The 18,766-nt window shown below is 37.1% G+C and overlaps 1 protein-coding gene across 3 annotated transcripts in view; it reads right to left on the reverse strand.

Moving 5' to 3' along the window:
• PACRG (parkin coregulated) overlaps positions 1-18,766 on the reverse strand; it is a 503,222-nt gene that overhangs the window by 258,691 nt on the left and 225,765 nt on the right. For all 3 annotated transcript variants that reach the window (XM_046670359.1, XM_046670358.1, XM_046670357.1), the window contains exon 3: positions 2,938-3,109. In XM_046670359.1, the coding sequence (XP_046526315.1) occupies positions 2,938-3,109 (172 nt within the window). The remainder of the gene's footprint in view (positions 1-2,937; positions 3,110-18,766) is intronic.

An 18,766-nucleotide genomic window follows, 5' to 3' on the forward strand; every position in this document is an offset into this window, starting at 1 on the left:
GGGGGACAAACGTAGCTGTGCCATAAAGCACATAAATGGAACAAGGTATTAGACACACGATGTTAGGGTTATTATTGAATTTGAGGTCTGAACTAAGGAGAGAGGAGAAAGAAAATTATCTTCTTACCTTTTTCCATATTACAAACCCTAGAGCCAGTGACTGTGTCCATTTCTCATTTCACTCTTATCGGTCTTATAATTAGTTGCAATCAACCCAAGATTCTAGAAATAGATAGGCAGCTAATGCCCGTTCTTGGCCTTGAAGGGAGTTTATATGTTTTGCTTTGCCTTCATAGATATTAGTTAGAATTCGGGAAAGGCTGTTCAAGAACCGCTAGCTGGTGATGGTGAGGTTAATTTTTGCCCCTGGAGAGAGTAAAAATTATACTAATAGTATGGCTTGAAAGTAAGGTACACACAGCTGTTATGTGTTACGCCAATTATGTGCATCAGCCTGCTTCTAGATCAATTAGCCTCATTCCAGAATCCCACCTGAAAGATTGAGTTTATGCACGTAACGTTTTCACACTGTGCCAGAACTGTGCATGATCTTATATAGTTAGTCAGTATTCCTTCCTGAGAAAAGTTTGGCTTTTGGCAATGTAAACAGATTGAAAAGAAGCAAGCTGAGTTAGATCCAGGATCAGTATATAATAGCAGAAGCCCAGGAAGGCAAGCAAGGGTATCTACCAAGATAAATTTTCATTGCTTCTAGAACCTTAAATTATCAAATTCATATATAGTTAACATTCCCTGACAAATCATGTTTACTCAGTTCTTAATAATGTTTTCACTCATCAGCAAATGACCTCTAGTATGTGTGTACTGTAAATTTTGTCCTTAGAATGCATCACCTCTTTCTGAACTCATTTAAATATCTTCAAAATACAGATCAAACAAAAATGAAAATCAATTTACCTTGGCTTACAATATTCTAATTTGGTATGCTTTTATTGTAAACAGTATAATCAGAATATTACTTAGAAACTCTCTTTCTGCCCTCCAGTTTTTTCAGTGGGGACATGAGGGAAAGACTCATGAGAAGGCAGTGACACCAACACGAACAGTTTATTTTTAAGAAAAGAACAGGCTTCTGGGGATTGCTGTTATTCTGATGGAGGCAGGAGGAAAAGGAAAATGTACTTTCTAGATAGTTCCTGGGGAGAATGTTCTGGGCTTTTTTTGTTTATCAATAAAACTTGTACATCATCCATTAGAAAACGTAGCATCTCAAGTAGAACTTAACGTGCTCAAAAATTGTGACCTGTTAGAGAGAATAAATCACACTGGGAAAAGGTTTTAATATGGCTCAGAATTATATATCTTTCCTGAAGCCCCTTAAAGATCAGTTCTTCACTCAGCTGATGCATGTGGGGAAAGAGAAACTCCTGTTTAATAAAGTCCCTTTCAAAGAGTCATTTTTCTTTCCACGTCACTTGTCACAGCAGGTAGCAGTGTCCTTTTGTTTGGTTTCACTTTCTATGTCACCGTGGAAATCTGGAGTGGTCAGTTAAGGACTGCTTACAGAAACCCCAAAGACATGAGAGCAAGTCTCAGTGTTGATTCAATTTGAACAGTGACAGTGGAACTGCCAAAGATCTAGAATTCTAACGGAGTCTTAATTCAAATCAAGAAAAAAGTCATCATGAATAAGAATAAATAATCCACACTTTGGGAAGTGACTTGATGTTGACCTCTTTTGTTCTTGTTTTGGTCAAACTGCATGGCAAGAGAACCCCTGAGACTGAGAGTGTAGGGTTCCCCCAGATCCTAGGAGACTAGGCAGGCATCTGCCAATCATCCTGGGAAGTGGTTCACCCTGGAGCAGGCAGTGAGGCGGATATGGCGTTGGGGAGGCAGGGACCTGTTCATCCCTCTGAAGTCATGGGGCAGCTGGTCCCAGATCTAGTGGGTAAAATGCCTGGGGCAGCTCTGGCTGGGAAAGGGTGAGATTTCCTCTACTCGCGAGGTGCTCAGAGGCACCAACCCTCTGCTTTCAATCCGCAGCAAGAACAAAGCCAAAGCAGAAGCAGCAGCAACACAGTAGTGCAAGTCAGCAACTCTGGTGCTCGCAGAATCTGGGGGGTGAGGGTGGGTGGCGAGAGGGCCAGGCCTGGCCATTTGGACTTGAGAAGAAGCCAGCTGTCCCTCCCAGAGTCTTGTCTCAGTAGGGTAGATCTATTACATGGGTCATCAGCAGCTGTGACAGCAAGGTGAGGAGACTGCACTGGAAGCAACTAAGAGGCTTGTTCCAGAGCCAGAAGAAGCTGTCACACTGAAAAATGAAAACCTCAGAAACACTTTTGAAGGGGGCTGCTTTCAGATGACTGGTCCAAAGGGACCCACGCTGGAATAGTTTGGCCATAGAAAGGAAGCATAATTTCATTTATAGACAAGCAGATAAAGCCAGTGACAGTGTTCCTCTAGAGTCCCCCTGGGTAACCTATCATAGATTAAAAATCTCAAGTATTCAATAACATTAATCTTTTCTCCATTCCAGATGTTTTATTCTTAAAATTATGAATCCTACTACCTAAAAGACACTAAAAATAATTGTGTTTATATTGTAATTTAAAAATTAGGAATGTCATTCATAAAGAATTTGGAAGTTAGTGTCAATGCATACATATGAAGACATAACCTTTATCCACTTCTGAATGTATAAATCAATGTTAACACTTGTGTCATTACAATGCATTTTAAATTCGTGTAAACCCCATGTAATTTGGTTTATTTATGTGGCTAAGCCACAGTGCAGTATCGATGATGGGATATATTGGGAGATTTGGGGTGTCTGGTCCCATATGTCAATTTATTAAAAATTTCCCCCAAATCCTGGGGATAGCCTCAGTCTGCTGTGTTTTATTACTTAATTAGCAAGTTGTCGAAAAGCAGCACCATATAAACTGAGGGACGCTTCTTCACCTGTTCACTTACTTTTTATCGGGATAATGAGCTGTGGAATGACAGGAAGAATCTTGTTCCCCCCGTGTTCCAGCATGTCGTGGATTCCTTGCCGAGCAAAAAACTCATAGGGAAATGTCATTTCACAGAGCCCATCAAAAAACAGAGGCAGATAATGATGGTAGTCCAGCTTCTCAATTTCTACCTGAAAGGAGAGAGAAGAAAAGCTGTGTGAAACAACAATGGGGCAAAGGGTGGCCGGACCAGCTACGAAGCTGTCACCAATTAGGGGGAGCAAGTTCTTCAGAACTTGAGGAAGATTTTATAACCATTCATCTCACTGCCTGAAGTACGTCATCATATCTTCAATCTATTAGCAGTGAGTTAAAATCATTGACCTTCAAAATCTTAACAGATTAAAATCATAAATAATCTACATTAGGAGCATTTTGATATTTGTTTTGGGCTAATTTTTTACCATTTGGCACAAATGCAATCCTGAAAAGAAGTCAAGAATTTCATAGTATGTACGCTGAACAGATAGATGCAAGAATAAAATGAAAAAAAACAGTCGAAAAGAGATTAGCATCCAAATTTCTAACAGGAATCTAATAGGGAATACACATTAATATATTCTTGTGAAGATAACAGTGAGGGGTGAAACATGATTCTGTGACTGTTTCCTGGAGCCTGGATGACAAGTAGGGTGTTGATGACATCAAGAAAAAATGGAGAAGACAGACAGTGGGCTGAGCCTGAATGGACCACTGACACTTCGAAATCAAAATATCCCAAGTCGCTCGTCTGTTTCTCCTGGGAGCAGAGAGATATCCGTTTTCCACTTCTGTATCTTTCACCCTCAATAACGCCTCCAGGATCTCCTGTCCAAACCTTTGCAATAGCATTCAGCACCACCAAGAGGGATGGGAACTAAAATTCCTGAGTTGAGCAAAGAGATGACGTGTTAGGAGCTGTCCACATGTAGGAGATTTGTTCTAGCTGAGTCCTCCACTGTCTAGAGTATACATGACCAGACTTACCACTTGCAAGGTGACAGAAGTGATGGTGATATCATGGATGGAAAGAAGTCAACAGACTCAGATTGCAGATACAACACACCTACGGAGCAAAAGATTCAGCATCCCCAGTAAGGGGTGCCAATTTCCCTTGTTTTCAAGTCCTCCTGAATGTGCTGAGCTTCTAATTATCCCCTTATAATTAAGTGAGGAGCCTATCAAGACCTTAGAGAAACTCTCTTTTACATTAGGAGGCTTCTATATCCTTCAGCTCCTTTCCAGGGTTCTGGAGTGCCTAGCCACATGCCTGTATGCTCCTGGGTATGAGTAACTGGCAACAACCCCACCACATTCCTGAGTGTTTACTGTGAATCTGAGTGAATGAAATGTCCTACAGTTCCTCAAGCAGGAGGTCTGTCTCCAATCTTCTCATGAACTGCCCAGCCAACCAAGGAAGTAAGCAGTCAAGAGTGGAATGTTCAAATGCCCTATTGGAACTGGAGCTTGGAAAACGAATCTCAAATGGAGGTATATACAGACATCAGTTTATTTTATATTCCTTGTATATTCATAAAGTTTATCCATAGTAAAAGTTTATGGAATATACATTTAATGGATTTTTCAAGGATTTTTGTGTATTTGAAACATTTTAGAACATTATTTTGTGCAATCTTTAAAAAATTTATTGCTACATCCTTCAGCTCCAAAAGGTACAATGTTGTCATCTGTAATTTTACCTTGTAACTCAACTTCATAATAAAAGTGTCACCTGTACTGTGTTTTTATTTACATTTTTGATATGTGTTGCTAGTTCTTTCTTTTAGCCTATTGTGGCACTTTCACAAATGTCTCTTATAAGTGGCAAATCATTAAATTTTGTAGTTTAACATGATCTAAGTCTTTGTGTTTTAATACGTTAAGTCATTCACATTTATGGCTACGCCTGGTTTAACTTCTGTCATCTTATTTTTTGGTCTCTGCTTGCTGTTTTTCATTTACTTTTTACAGTTTTGTTACGTAGATATTTTTTATTGACTTTTTTTTTTCAGTGATTTGAAAGATAAGACAGCCTGTTTAAAAATTTTATTGCAGCCATCTACAGCTTTCTCAAACATTTGAAAACATATTTCTCTTACTTAGAGAAGCAAGTTAAAGGTCTCCTAGTAAGATCGTTGACGTGCCAATTTTTTCTTGGAATGCTGTTGATTTTTTTATTTGTGTGGTTTGGGACAACAATACTAACAACATCAATAATCAATATGCCCATGTTGAGGATACCAGACACTCTTGTCAATACTTATGTATATTAGTTCATTTAATCCTCATAACGACTCTAAGAGGTAGATATTACTAGTATCCCAATTGTCAGTATGAGGAAACTGAGGCACAGAGAGGTTTAATAACTTGCCTAAGGTCCATCCCGAGTAAGTGCTGGAGCTGGGATCTGAACCCAAGCAGTCTGGCTGCAGGACATGGTACTGCCCTCAGGCCATGTTGTTAGGCACATCAAGATTCAGCATTACTCTAATCTCCTGGTGAATTCCATTTATCCTCATGTATTTATCCTCTTTATCTTAGTCTAATCTAATACTAATATTGCTATAACTAGTTCATCTATTTATCTTTTTCTATGCTTTTACTTCCACTCTTCCTCTGACATTATGATCTAAGAGTGTCTTTCCTAAGTAATTCGTAGCTGGATTTGTTTTTCCTGCTCCCATTTTATGATATGTCTTCAAACAACAAATATTGAGCATATGCATGATTCCTCTTCAAAGATTTTAAAAAAGAAAGAAATGGGAGAAAGAATAAAGAAAGAGAAAAAAAGAGAGAGCAACCGAGAGACAGAAAAATTGAATGAAAGACTGAGTGAGATTGAGAAAGAAAAAGCTTATCTCTGTGTCCTTCACTCCTCCCAGCTCACAGACCACAGCAGTTCTTTCCCACAAAAAATTCTCTTTTGAATTCTTTTTCTGATCTGTTTATCAGTTATTTGGCATATCTTTATCACTGCAGATCTGTTGCCTTAACAATGGAATAACAACTTACTATTATATTTTGAGGTCACCAACTTCGTTAAACACTGTAGATACTGTTTCAATTCCTACAGGGTGACATTTTTATATGGAACTTTCTTTTCTGCTTGCATATCTTCTAGGAATCCTTCTTTTAAATTATAATATTGTTTCAGTTGATGAATTTGACCTAGTTCTTGGGAAATTTTCTTACATTCTATTTATAATCAAGGGTTTGTGTGTGTGTGTGTATTTGTTTTGTTTTTTTAACACTATATATCTGGCTTTTCTTTAATGTATTTTTCTTTTTTTCTGAAAGAGTCCCTTCCAGCTACCACGTCATTTCCACATTGCTTTCCATGGTAAAGAGAGTCTATGTGTCCTCACTCCCATTCTCTCTTCAACACACTTCTCACCATTTCACTGTAATTACTGTTACCCAGGTCACCAACGGCCTTCATTTTCTCTAATCGTCCATTCCTTTTTCTGTTCTCACCAGTAAGACACAGTTGACCTTGTGAAGCTGTCTTTCCTGGGCCTCCTGACAGCACACCCCCAACACTGGGGGTCATCCTTGATTTCTTTCCTTCAAATCCTGTGTTCAATCCATCAGCAATCCAATTGATTCCAATTCCAAATAAGTCCTTATTTCATTTGCTTTGTCACCATTTTGCTCACTACCAGCTTAGCCTAAGCCGCAAACTTGCCTTACCCGAATTACTGCAACAGCCTCCAACGGATCTCCCTGTTTCTATTTTTGCCTTCCTACTTCCCTTCTCCGTACATGTGGGTCCTGACCTGTTGTTGCTCCTGATCGAGTCTCCCCAGGGCCTCCTGATCTGCCCACACGTCCCTTCACTGCACACTGTCCTCCTATGAGCGCTGTTCTCTGGAGACACTGGGGCCTTTGGTCCTCAGACTGGCCTGGCCTCTCTCACTTCGCCTGAGAGACTCTCTTTGAACGCACCGTTCCCTTTCTTTCCAAACCTCTCAGTCACGGGCGACTCCTTGCACCTGGATTTCAGTTCAGTGAGGCCCTCTTATCACTGCTTATCACCCGGTTTGATTTTCTTTGTAGCCCTTATCATTTATTCATTGCAGCTTCTTAAGTTCTGTTGTTCAGGGAGCTTGTCACTGCCTTGAAGGATGTTTGGCACATAATAGGTAAATACTCGATAAGCACGTGTGGAATTTTAATCCTGACCTTTTGAATCTGTCCTCTGTGCTAACTCTTTGAGAGGTATCCTCAGCTTAAAGAACAGTGGCCAGATGATGAATGGCCATCTCCAGGGCTGAGGCTGGGGACTAGGGCAGAGCACACAGAGGGTCGTAGCATGAAGGAGTCTGTAAATTTCTATGAATTACATATTCTACAAATAAAATCCTATGTGTTCTCCGTTAGGATGGCAGTGATTATTTACATTTCAGGAATTTTAGGAGAATTTTAATAGACAATAAGATGGGCTTCTTGATGCTTCTATTTACTCTCATTTTCCTAGAAATCATTTAAAGCTTAATTTGCTATTCTATCTACTTTTAAAACTTTAGAAGGAAAAGTTCCTGTTTTTTACAGTATCATCAAAAGCAAACACATTAATGTATGTCCATAATTAATACGCTGGTAATAATAAAACAAGGTCTTCTTTTAAAAAAAAATTAGATGTTCAGAATAATTTAAGATTAACACCATAATTTAAAGAGACAAATTAAGAGATCTCTCATGTGTCTTTGCGTGTATTTGTCACATGGTGACTACTATCCTTTAGAGTTCTTCTTTTGTTTTTAATTGAGGCAACATTGGTTTATAACATTATATAAATTTCAGATGTACATCATTATATTTCTATTCCTGTGTAGACTACAGCATATTCACCACCTAGAGACTAATTACAATCCACCTAAAGTTCTAAATTGTTGGCTTCTTCTGTTCATTTAGATTTAAGAGGGTCATTTTTATGTTTTATTTAGCAATAACCCTTTTTCCAGTTATGTAAATTATTGCGCTTTTAAGATAACTAGTTTCAATAATAAATATTACACCTTATATTTCTTTAGTATTGCCATGAAAATATTAGTTTTCAAACTGTAGAAACTTTGGCAATCTTTCTTCAAGGTTTATGCAAGAAATCTAGAATTAAAAGAAAGCTGTGTGAAGTGGGACACAGAAGAAAAGCTGTTTTAGATGTATTAGTTAAAATTACAGGCTAATATCCTGATTGCTGACTACTTGGATATTAACTCCAGAAACATCAAGTATTTTTAGTCAGAGAATCTCTGTGTTTTTAAAGTTATGTTTTGTAACTTTTTAAAGATCACATAGGACCTACTAGTTGATCTGTAAATCTTATGGTCACGTTTGGTCAGAAGCAATAAAATTCTAACTTGATCTGGTCTACTAAATTTAACATTTTATCCCCACAACAAATATGTTCAGTAAAGGTTAGAAGCACAGTGAGTTACTGATGTTCATTAAAAAAACTCAAATCAGAAATTTACTTTTATACTTTCTGTATCCTGGCTTCAATAAACAAACAACATATCATTGCAACTATCTGTTACTATGGCTCAGGTAATAATTCCTAAGAATCTTGCTTAAAAAATCACAAATTGACCTGAAAAAGTCTAATTATTTATTAATATACCATAGCCTCATTTAGACTTGTTGTCACATTTTAAAAATCAAGCTTTAACTTATTGTTTTTCAGCCCCTGAAGCAGCTGTTGAGTTACCGCAAGAAGGCTTACAAACTACATAGGCAGTAAGCACCGTCTGTGGATGGTATACACAACAGATTTCAAACATGGATGTGCTTCTCTTTTTTCAAATGTGTGTGGATTCGGTTGTGATGAATAACCAAATATAATTTATGTCACTTTACATTTTTTCAGTGATAGTGAATATACAATTAAAATCATGTAATAGTACATGAGATTTTGGTGCAAAAAGAAGACTTTGAACATGAAAAATGCTCTTTAGTGTCAAAAAGAAGGACATTTCAGGCAAGATGACAGACAGGGCTGATGTGGATACTTAAACTGCTACAAAGTCTAAAAGACACCAAAATGTGTTCAATGCAAAGCTGAGCTCAGAAAATCCTCAGATGCTGGAGACCTGAGACACAGAAGTGAGCTCCAGGAGATGCTGTGTGACCCAAGGGAGTATTAGGTAAAGACCAGATCACAAGCCTGGGACTGAGGTTTTAATGTCACAGGAGTTCAGGAAAACAGGGCATTTGGCAAGAGAAGAGGGGTAAACTCAGGTTCCTGGATATAACGAGGAGCCTTGAAGGCCTGTCCCACCTTTGAAAAGGGGACTAGAAACTCTCTTCCCAGGAGTTTGTGGGGAAAAAAAGAGATCTTGATATTTGACAAAGCTCTCAATGGGAAAAATCTCCTCTGAGAAATAAAAACTCAAAGGGAAATTTGCAGTCAAGGAATTAGGCAAAAAAAAAATTGTTCCCAGACCATTGAAAAGAAACTTCTGGGGCCTGGACAAAGGCAAATGCAAAAGTGTTAATGCTTGCATAATCCAGGTACGTGGGATTGCCACAGAAAACACAACCTCAGCTCAAAGTTACCAATCACCACGGTAATGGAGTCAACATAAGGAGGACTCAATAGACCAGTGAGCATGAGGATGAGCTCTGGGACTAGCAACTAGAAATAACAGAGTAAAATATGAAGAGAAATATTTTAAAAATGCTCAAAACATAGAAGCATATTTCACTTTTTAAAAAGAACTAAATACAACTTCAAAAAATATATACAGTATCATTAACTTAAAAATCCAGTAGTTGGCTGGATAACAGATTGGCCACAGAAGAAAAGAGAATTAGGGGTCTGCATCACAGAACTGAGGGGCCAAGGAGGGGGCAACACAGGGAAGCAAGGCCACGGAAGGGATGGCAGAGAATTCCTGCCTGAAATGCTCGCACACGTGACTCGTGGGAGTTCCAGCGAGGATAGAGAGTGGAGAAATAATGGCTAGGCATCTTTCATCATGGAAGGAAGATTTGAATCTTCAGACTGAATGCGCATGTAGACACTTTTCATAGAAACTATAAAACTCCAAAGTCAAGAAAAAATTTAAAAGCAACTAGAAACAAAAGACAGATTACGTATAAAAGATCGAAATTAGACTGAAATTACATCCCTTGTTAACAAAATAGAGACCAGAAGACAGAGTGAAAATCCCTGATGCTGAAAGAACAATAACTGTTAATCTTCAGTGCAACACTCAGCTAAACCACCACTCAGAATAAAGACAAACTGCACGTATCTGACCAAGACTGAGAGGATTTTGTTTTAGTTTTTGTTTTTCACACAGGGATCATTGCGCCAACCAAACAATATAATTTACTAAAAAGTAAGCTGAAGACATGACAAAGAAATGAGATGCAAGAGATAATAGTAAACAAATTGTTGAGCAGATTGATAGGGCTAAATAAACACTGGCTATAAAAATAAAATCACGTCATCAATTATAGTGGGCTACAAAGCAAAGCTGTAACACTAGAAAAGTAGAAAAGATGAGAGAAAGGTGATCTGAGTCAAAGAAAGGTCATTGCATTGATAGGGATGAAGATAAAGTTATTGATTAAGTTTAGACTTAATTAATTAAGCATATTAAAGTGCAAGGATACCCACCGAAAGAATAGAAATAAAATTAGCTTCCAAGAGACTAGAATGTAGTATAGGGAATGAATAAAGCTCTACTGATGCAACACAAGGCTGGTTGAACATCCCATCTGCTCCCAGGAAAAAACATGGAGAGGAGAAACTACATAGAATGAATCCAAATATATAAGTAATCATACTAAGTGTAAATGGATCAACTTCTCTTGTGAAAAGACAGATTCTCAAAAAAATTTTATAACTTCAGTTAAAAATTTGTTTATTAAGAGTCACATTCAAAATATAGAGAAAGGCAGAAAATAAAGGTATGGTAAAAAGAAATAATAAGTATGAGGTAGGATAAATTCCTGGAAAAGGAATTGCTTTATTAAAGGATACAAATATTTGCAATTTTGATAGATATTGCCAAATGGTGCTTCCTAAGGATGGTACTAAATTATATTCTCAACAAAAAAATGAGAATAACTGTTTTGTTGTTCCCTATCCAAGGAGAATGTTATCAAAGTTTGATTCTTGACAATATTATAGGTAAAATGATGTTTCAGTGTTGTTTTAATTTGCAATTCTCTTACTGTGAGAATAATCACCTTTTGAAGATATTTTTGAAAGCCATTCATATATCTTTTTCTGTGGTTTGTAGTTTCATATCTTATGCCATTTTTCTTCTAGTGAGGCTCTGGCCTTGTTTTTTTCAGGAACCCTTTTATATTAGGGAGATTCATCTTTCATGTGTAATAGGAGTTTCAAATTTTTCTTTTGCCATGTAGATTTTTTTATGTTTTAGAATTTATCAATCTTTGACCGGTTTGGAATTTCGAGTCATCATTGAAAAGGTTTTCCCTCATTTTGTAGCAAAAAGAACAGAAATGATTGGAAAAGACACTTTCTGATAGTTTATTCTAGCACTTTTATGATTTCTTTCCTTTAAATTTAAGTCATTAATAAATTTGTAACTTTTCCTGGTGTAAGGTGTGAGGTATGCTTTGAACTGTGACTTTTTTCCAGTCACTACCCAGTTGTCCCAATGTATTTATTGAATAGTCTTCCACTGACTAGAAGTATCACTTTATTGTAAAGCCTTATTTCTTAACTTTCTATTCTGTTTCATTGGTAATTCTTTTCATGAACCAGTACTATTTTGATTTAATTAGCACAACTGTTTAACAGACTTTAATATCTGGTGCGCTGGTCCTTTTCTTCTTATTTTCCTTTACTAGTTTTTTAAATTATTATAATTTGTTTACTTTTAAATAGGAAATCCAGACATAAATTTTAGACATAAGGTCTACTTAATGGACCTTCATAAAACTTTGCATTCAATAATTAGATAAAATGCATTCTTTACAAGCATACATGAGATAGTTTAGAAAACTGAATGAGTACCAAACCACAAAGTAAGTCTCAAGAAATTCTAAAATATCTATGTCACGTGTCACATTTTCTGAAGAAAATTAAATAAGATAACAAATGATTAACTGAAAGATAGCCAAACTTTAACCCCTATACATTGGGAAATTTAAAAACATTTTTAAATGACTTATAGATCAAAAAGAAAATCCTGATAGAAATAACATCATGTTGGGGCTGGCCCCATGGCCGAGTGATTAAGTTCACGCTCTCCGCAGCAGGCGGCCCAGTGTTTCATTGGTTTGAATCCTGGGCGCGGACATGGCACGGCTCATCAAACTACGCTGAGGCAGCATCCCACATGCCACAACTAGAAGGACCCACAACGAAGAATATACAACTATGTACTGCGGGGCTTTGAGGAGAAAAAGGAAAAGAACAAAATCTTTAAAAAAAAAAAAAGAAATAACATCATGTTAAAAATTGAGTCTCAATGAAATTACTTAACCTTAAAAGAACAGAAAAATGTCCACCTATCCAGGCTCTTTTTAAGAATAGAAAAAGAAGGAAAGCTACACAACTCACTACATGAGGCTAGCATAACCTTGCCACCGAAAGCAGATAATGACAGTCCAAATGCCTTGTATGCAAATACGGTACGAGGCAAACTGAATTTAGCAACATGTTAAAAATCATAAGCCTTTTGATTATGAACTTCAATCATAATTAAATTGAACAGATTGATAAGACTGGGTGAAACTTTAAGAACATCCCCCCATGGTTAGAAAGGAGAAAGGAAGACTGTTATCATCATTTCTGTTCAACATTGTACTAGAGGTTCCAGCTAATGTGGTAAGATAAGAAAAATATGTATGATGATTGGAAAAGAAGAAACAAAACTCTTGTTCTTTGAAGATATAACGGCCACCCACATAGTCCACCAAGAGAATCTACAAATAAGTTTAATTAGTAAGAGAGTTCAGAAGAATTGCTGCATAAAAGATCAACACACTAAAAATGGTAGAATTCCTATGTGCCATTAAAAAACTACTTAGAAAATATATTTTTAAATGTTCACTATAGCAAGAAATGAAGCAGACTAAATCCTTAGAGGTACCTGGTAATAAAACTAACAATCAATATGTAATCATATGTAAGACTTAAGCATAAATGGAAGACAGGCATAGTATTCTATGAATAAATATATATATTGACTGTACTCCTGGATGGGCAGACTCCAACTTATAAAGATGGTGATTCTGCCCAAATTAATCTATAAATTCAAGGCAAATTTTCTGTTCTTAAAGAGAGAAACTGAAGGTTTAAGAGGCTCAGTGACATGCCTCAGACCACATCCCAGGTTATAGTAGTGAGAATCCACTCCCAGGGCTCCTTTCCATTGACCTGCTCACCTTTTCCACTGTCTTGATGGCTTGCTGCTTCATTACAAATACTGATGGCTCTATCTGGCTGGAAGATATTAATTACTGAGTAACAAATACGGACTTGGGAATGGAGAGTCAAATTATTTTATGGAATAACTTTAGTTTTTGTCAAAAATGCTAAGAAGACAGCTAAAGGTCAGTTGTAAGCAGATCTGGAATTTATGCACACTTAACCTTTACTATCCAGGAATGGTCTGCTTATGTGCAACAGTCAATGAGTGGTACTTTCAAGTATAATAAATAAAGAAGAAATCCTTTGTTCTATAGCTTTGAACATTCCCACTTTCTATCGCCTGTCATGAAGTTAAAGGCATTTCCTCAAACTTTTAAAATAGCATTGTTTTAACCAAAGGGGATAAAAAGAAGCAAAATACATATTAAAATACATCTTCAAAGTTTCTCTTTCTTTTTTCACATTTCTGTATAATGCTGAAAATAGTATAATTTTGTGAGAAGTAGAGGGAATAATTATACTTTGGGCTAACAAGTGTTCATAAAATGGAGAAGCAAGAAATACAATAACAAGCCTGGGAAGTCCTGGCAGAATTTTATCAACTGAGACAGTTAGAAATAGATTATTTGTGATTTTTACCACTGGTGTTAACTGTAAAACACGGCATTATTTCGCAAAAACTGTCCCTGAATTAGACAACGTACTGTGAACTTTAATACACTCAACCAAACAAGTAGAACTAAAGAATCTAGGGAAAGAATAATTCAGGTGAAGTTAAGGCCTTGAAGCAATTTTAAGATGACATTATTATGATAGCAGTACTGGCTGTCTCTTACAACCACATTTCAGTTTGCTATGTATATATTTTGCAGGGATTAAGCACAAATTTATTAAAGTTCTTTACATGCAGGAGTTCTTAGATTTCTTAATCAAATTTCACCTAGGAAACTAAAGCGAAAAATACACTGAACCACTAAATTAGTTACAGTGATGTGCTGAGTGTCAGGGGGTAATGGGGATAGTTAGTAGGCAGGAAAAAAGCCAAAAGTGTGTTCAGAGAAAGAATGACTTATTTCTTTGGATTGACGTTTTATTTATTAACAGTTTACTGAAAGAATGAATCAATGACACATTCCCTTTATGGAGAGCAGCCTGGGTTTGGAATCAAGCAGGTCTAGGTTTAAACGAGTCACTAGAATATAGTTAACTCCATCCCTTTTAAATTCTTTGACTAGTTGAAAGTTACTGTGTCTTTCTGGGCCTTAGTTCACCATTTGCAGAAGGATACCTAATTCCCAGGGTTTTCGTAAAGGATTAAATAACACGTGCTAAATGATGTTGCTTCCCTGAAAAGAAAGTAATACAATCACAAAAAGTTAAGTAAAATTTCAAGGTAGAAAATGACTAAACACCAAATAAGGGGTACAGACCAAGGTTATATAGGAAGAAGCCCCGGTTTAGAGAAAAGAAAGAGAGTTACAGGCTGGAGTAAAAGGGAAAAGTTTCATTGGGGAGGGGGACCTTGATAGGCCTTGCAAGATGAGAAGGGATGAACATCCCTGGGCAAAGGTGCGGAGGTGAGAACTGGGCACGGAAGCGTCAGGAGAGAGGGTCTAGTTGAGGCTACAGTGGCCAGAGACAGGTAATGTTGAAGAGGCAGGAAGGGGCCTTCTGTGCCCACTGTGTCTGGACTGGATACTTTAGGCAATGAGGCAAATAAAGATAATTTTCAAATACGAGACCATTAAATAACCATTTAAGAAAGGATAGCCTAGAACTTACTCATCTTGCATAACTGAAACTTTATACCCATTGAACAACATCTCCTCATTCCCCCTCCCCCAAGCTCCTGGAAACCACCATTCTATGAGTTTAACTATTTTAGATTCCTCATATAAATGGAATCATGTAGTATTTGTCCTTCTGAGACGGGCTTATTTCAGTAGCATAATTCCTTTAGGTTCATCCATGTTGTTGCATATGGTAGGATTTCCTTCTTTTTATGGCTGAATAATATTCCATTGTACATATATACCACATTTTATTTACCCTTTCATCTATCCATGGACATTTTAGTTGTTTCCATCTTGGCTATTGTGAAGAATGCCGCAATGGACATGGGAGTGCATACATCTCTTTGAGATCCTGATTTCTTTTCTTTTGGATATGTATGTAGAAGTGGGATGGTTGGATCATATGGTAGTTCTATTTTTAATTTTTTGAGGAGCTTCCATATTGTTTTCCACAGAAGCTGCATCATTTTATATTCCCATCAACTGTATACAAGAGTTTCTCTTCTTCACATACTCAACAACTCTTGTCACCTTTTGATAAGAGCTACCTTAACAGGTGTGGGGTGATATCTCCTTGTGTTTTGATTTGCATTTCCTGATCATTAGTAATGTTGAGCACCTTTTCATAATCCTGTTGGCCACTTGTATGTCTTCTTTGGAAAAATATCTATTCAAGTCATTTGCTGATTTTTAAATCAGGTTATTTATTTCTTTGCTGTTGAGTTGTAGGAGTTCCTTACATATTTTGCATATTAATTCCTTATCAGATATAGGGTTTGCAGATATTTTCTATTCCATAGATTGCCTTTTCATGCTGTTGATTGTTTCCTTTGCTGTGCAGAGGCTTTTTAGTTTGATGTAGCTCCACTTGTCTATTTTTGTTGACAACAAAAGCTACACAACAAAACTAGACAACAAAAACTTGTCTAGTTTTGTTTGTTGCCTGTGCTTTTGGTGTCATATCCAAGAAATTATTATCATATCCAAGAATTCATTGCCAAAACCAGTGTCAAAAATTTTCCTTATGTTTCCTTCTAGGATTTTTACAGTTTCAGGTATTACATTTAAGTGTTTAATCCATTTTGAGTTGATGTGTGTGTTTCTATGTGTGTGTGTCTGCCTACACACACACATATATATACACACACACACACACACATACATATTATATATGTATCCATATATATATTTAAAGAAAGAATAGCTTGACAGTAGAGTACAGGACAACTAGGGAAGATCAAAATATAGGAGTGAATGTCTTAGGGGTAGAATCATCAGCTAATAGACTATAGCAGAGGGGCCTGATTTGTGGTGTTGGCACTAGAAGATGGGTTGAAAACGACAAGAGGAGCATATATATAAGTGAAGAAAAATTGTAAGAATATTTTACAGGTTTGGTTGATTAATTGGACATGGAGAACAAAGAATATGATGGAATATATATGACAGCTAGGTTTCCAACACGTGGGGCAGGTGAAATGACATTGATGTCAGAATCCGAGGGCTCAGACAGGGACCACATTACAGGCCATCAGTTCAATTTGAGATGTAGACTCTGAAACCTCTGGGTGGCTGTGCCCAAAGATTTAAGACACACATTTTGGGTTTTGGAAAAGGGTCAATACCAGCAAGGCAGATTTCAGAGTCCTTTCATAAAGATTATGATCTTGTAAGAGTGTGAAGGGAGAAGATCCTCGAGAAAACCTGTGAGGACTGTCCTCAGTGAGGAGAACAGAGAGTTGAAGGACTTGGTGATCATGGAGCTAAGAGAATCATAAAGGACAACCAGTGTTCATGAGCTTCATACTAAGGAAAAATATGGCTTCAATGCCCCACTGATCTGTCATAGGGGAAACAAATGATAATTATTGGAAATACAAAAACTGACAAAGTATGTGAAATCAGATATGTAAGCTGTAAAACACAAGTCATGGCACTAATTGTTTTGTGGCAATATAAAAACAATCTTTTCAGTGGATAGGAATATTTACAAAGAAACTTGAACCATCTCATGAAGAGAGACCTAATATCACTTAGAAAGACTATGTTCCTCTTTCCCAAATACCCGAGTCCTGCTAGGCCTGCGCATGGGCTGGCAAACCTTCACATCTGTGAATCTATTCTTCATTCTGTGCAATTTGGTGGGTGGGAGGAGGGTCATGAAGAGGTGAAGATACCTGGGAAGACTCTATTGTTAAAAATATCTCCATGAATTTACCAATTAAGGTTTTATTTCAATTTTTTTTAAGAAACAAAACACCTTTTGAAATGCTTCAACTTGTAACTAAAATTAGATAATCTAATCACTCCTTTCCAAGTACTGAAAGAATTGGACTGTGTAACTGGGTAAAGTGAAAAGAGAGGAGAGGTAATTTTGGTGCAGGGGCCATTTCAAGGAGGTAGTCATAGATGGAGGAGTCAGTGTGAAAGGTTTGGGGGAAATGCCACCAAATTTCTAAAAAGCACGTCAAGTGGCCTGCTCATGTGTCGGCCCAGGCAAGGTAAGTTGCTGACCTGTGCTGTAGATTGTCGGTAAGGAGAGAGGTCTGATGGAGGAGGGCAAAGGGCTCTGGTTCCACAGAGGAGTCGTAGCTCCTCTGCTACCAGCAGATGCACACGGGCAAGCTACTCAATCTCTCTATGCCTCAGTTTCCTCACCTGTAAAACAGGACAATAACAGTCCCCGCCTCACAGGGAATGTTATGGATTGATAGATAGAAAAAGCTGAGAACAGTGCCTGGGCAACAGAAGGGATTGATTAGATACGTGATAAAACAATTGCAAAGGAGCCCTCTGCCATTTTCATTATTTAAGTTACTTCTTTATAAACCGCAATTGCCAGTCAAGTTCCTTTATATTTTCTGTATTCTTTAGATTTTGCTCTGCTCCCTTTGTAGAGAAGAGATATCTTCTTTTGGGTATGCCAACATTTTCTTAAACTATTCCGATGCTGCTGTCATTTTGTTTAAAGTGATTGAAGAACAGAAGTCATTTGTGAAGGACACAGAACGCTGAGCCCAGAGAGCTCACAGGTTAAAGCCGGGCACACATCAACGTCTGCCAGAGATTCAGGGGACTTTCAAGTAGGTCAGAACATCTTTATAGAAAATGACGACACCATCTTCTTGGGTTTGTGTGGTATAACAATAAATCTACGGGCTAAAAACATAAAATGCTGAACATTTCATCTTTATTAAAGCACTATTAAAAGTAAATGTATTTGAGTACACAAAACAAGTTAGTTTATAAAATGACTACAAATATGTATATAAGCTGATTAAATAACTGGACATAAAATTACTGCTACTGCATTTATTAACTAAAATCTTTGCCAGTTTTTAATGAAAAACATATTATCTACTTCGTAGAATGTCTGCTTCAGAGTTTAACCCTGTACCACATACCTCTGTGTACTTTTTTTAGCAAACACGATATTTACAATTAAGTTATTTTGACATTTTGGAATCGTACACCAACAACACAAGGAAAAAGATACAATTTGTACACCAGGTTGTAATTCTGGAAACAAGCATCTTAAATCACAACATCAAAGCAGAGATTCTAAAACGTTTCTGTTTTATTTTTTTTGGTAAGAAAGTCTGGACCTCTTAGCATGTGATATAAAGAGTGTTTCCTTTAACTCAGTGAAGGTTACAGAG

The sequence above is a fragment of the Equus quagga genome, chromosome 8 (genome assembly GCF_021613505.1).
Source record: "Equus quagga isolate Etosha38 chromosome 8, UCLA_HA_Equagga_1.0, whole genome shotgun sequence".
Classification (NCBI taxonomy): domain Eukaryota; kingdom Metazoa; phylum Chordata; class Mammalia; order Perissodactyla; family Equidae; genus Equus; species Equus quagga.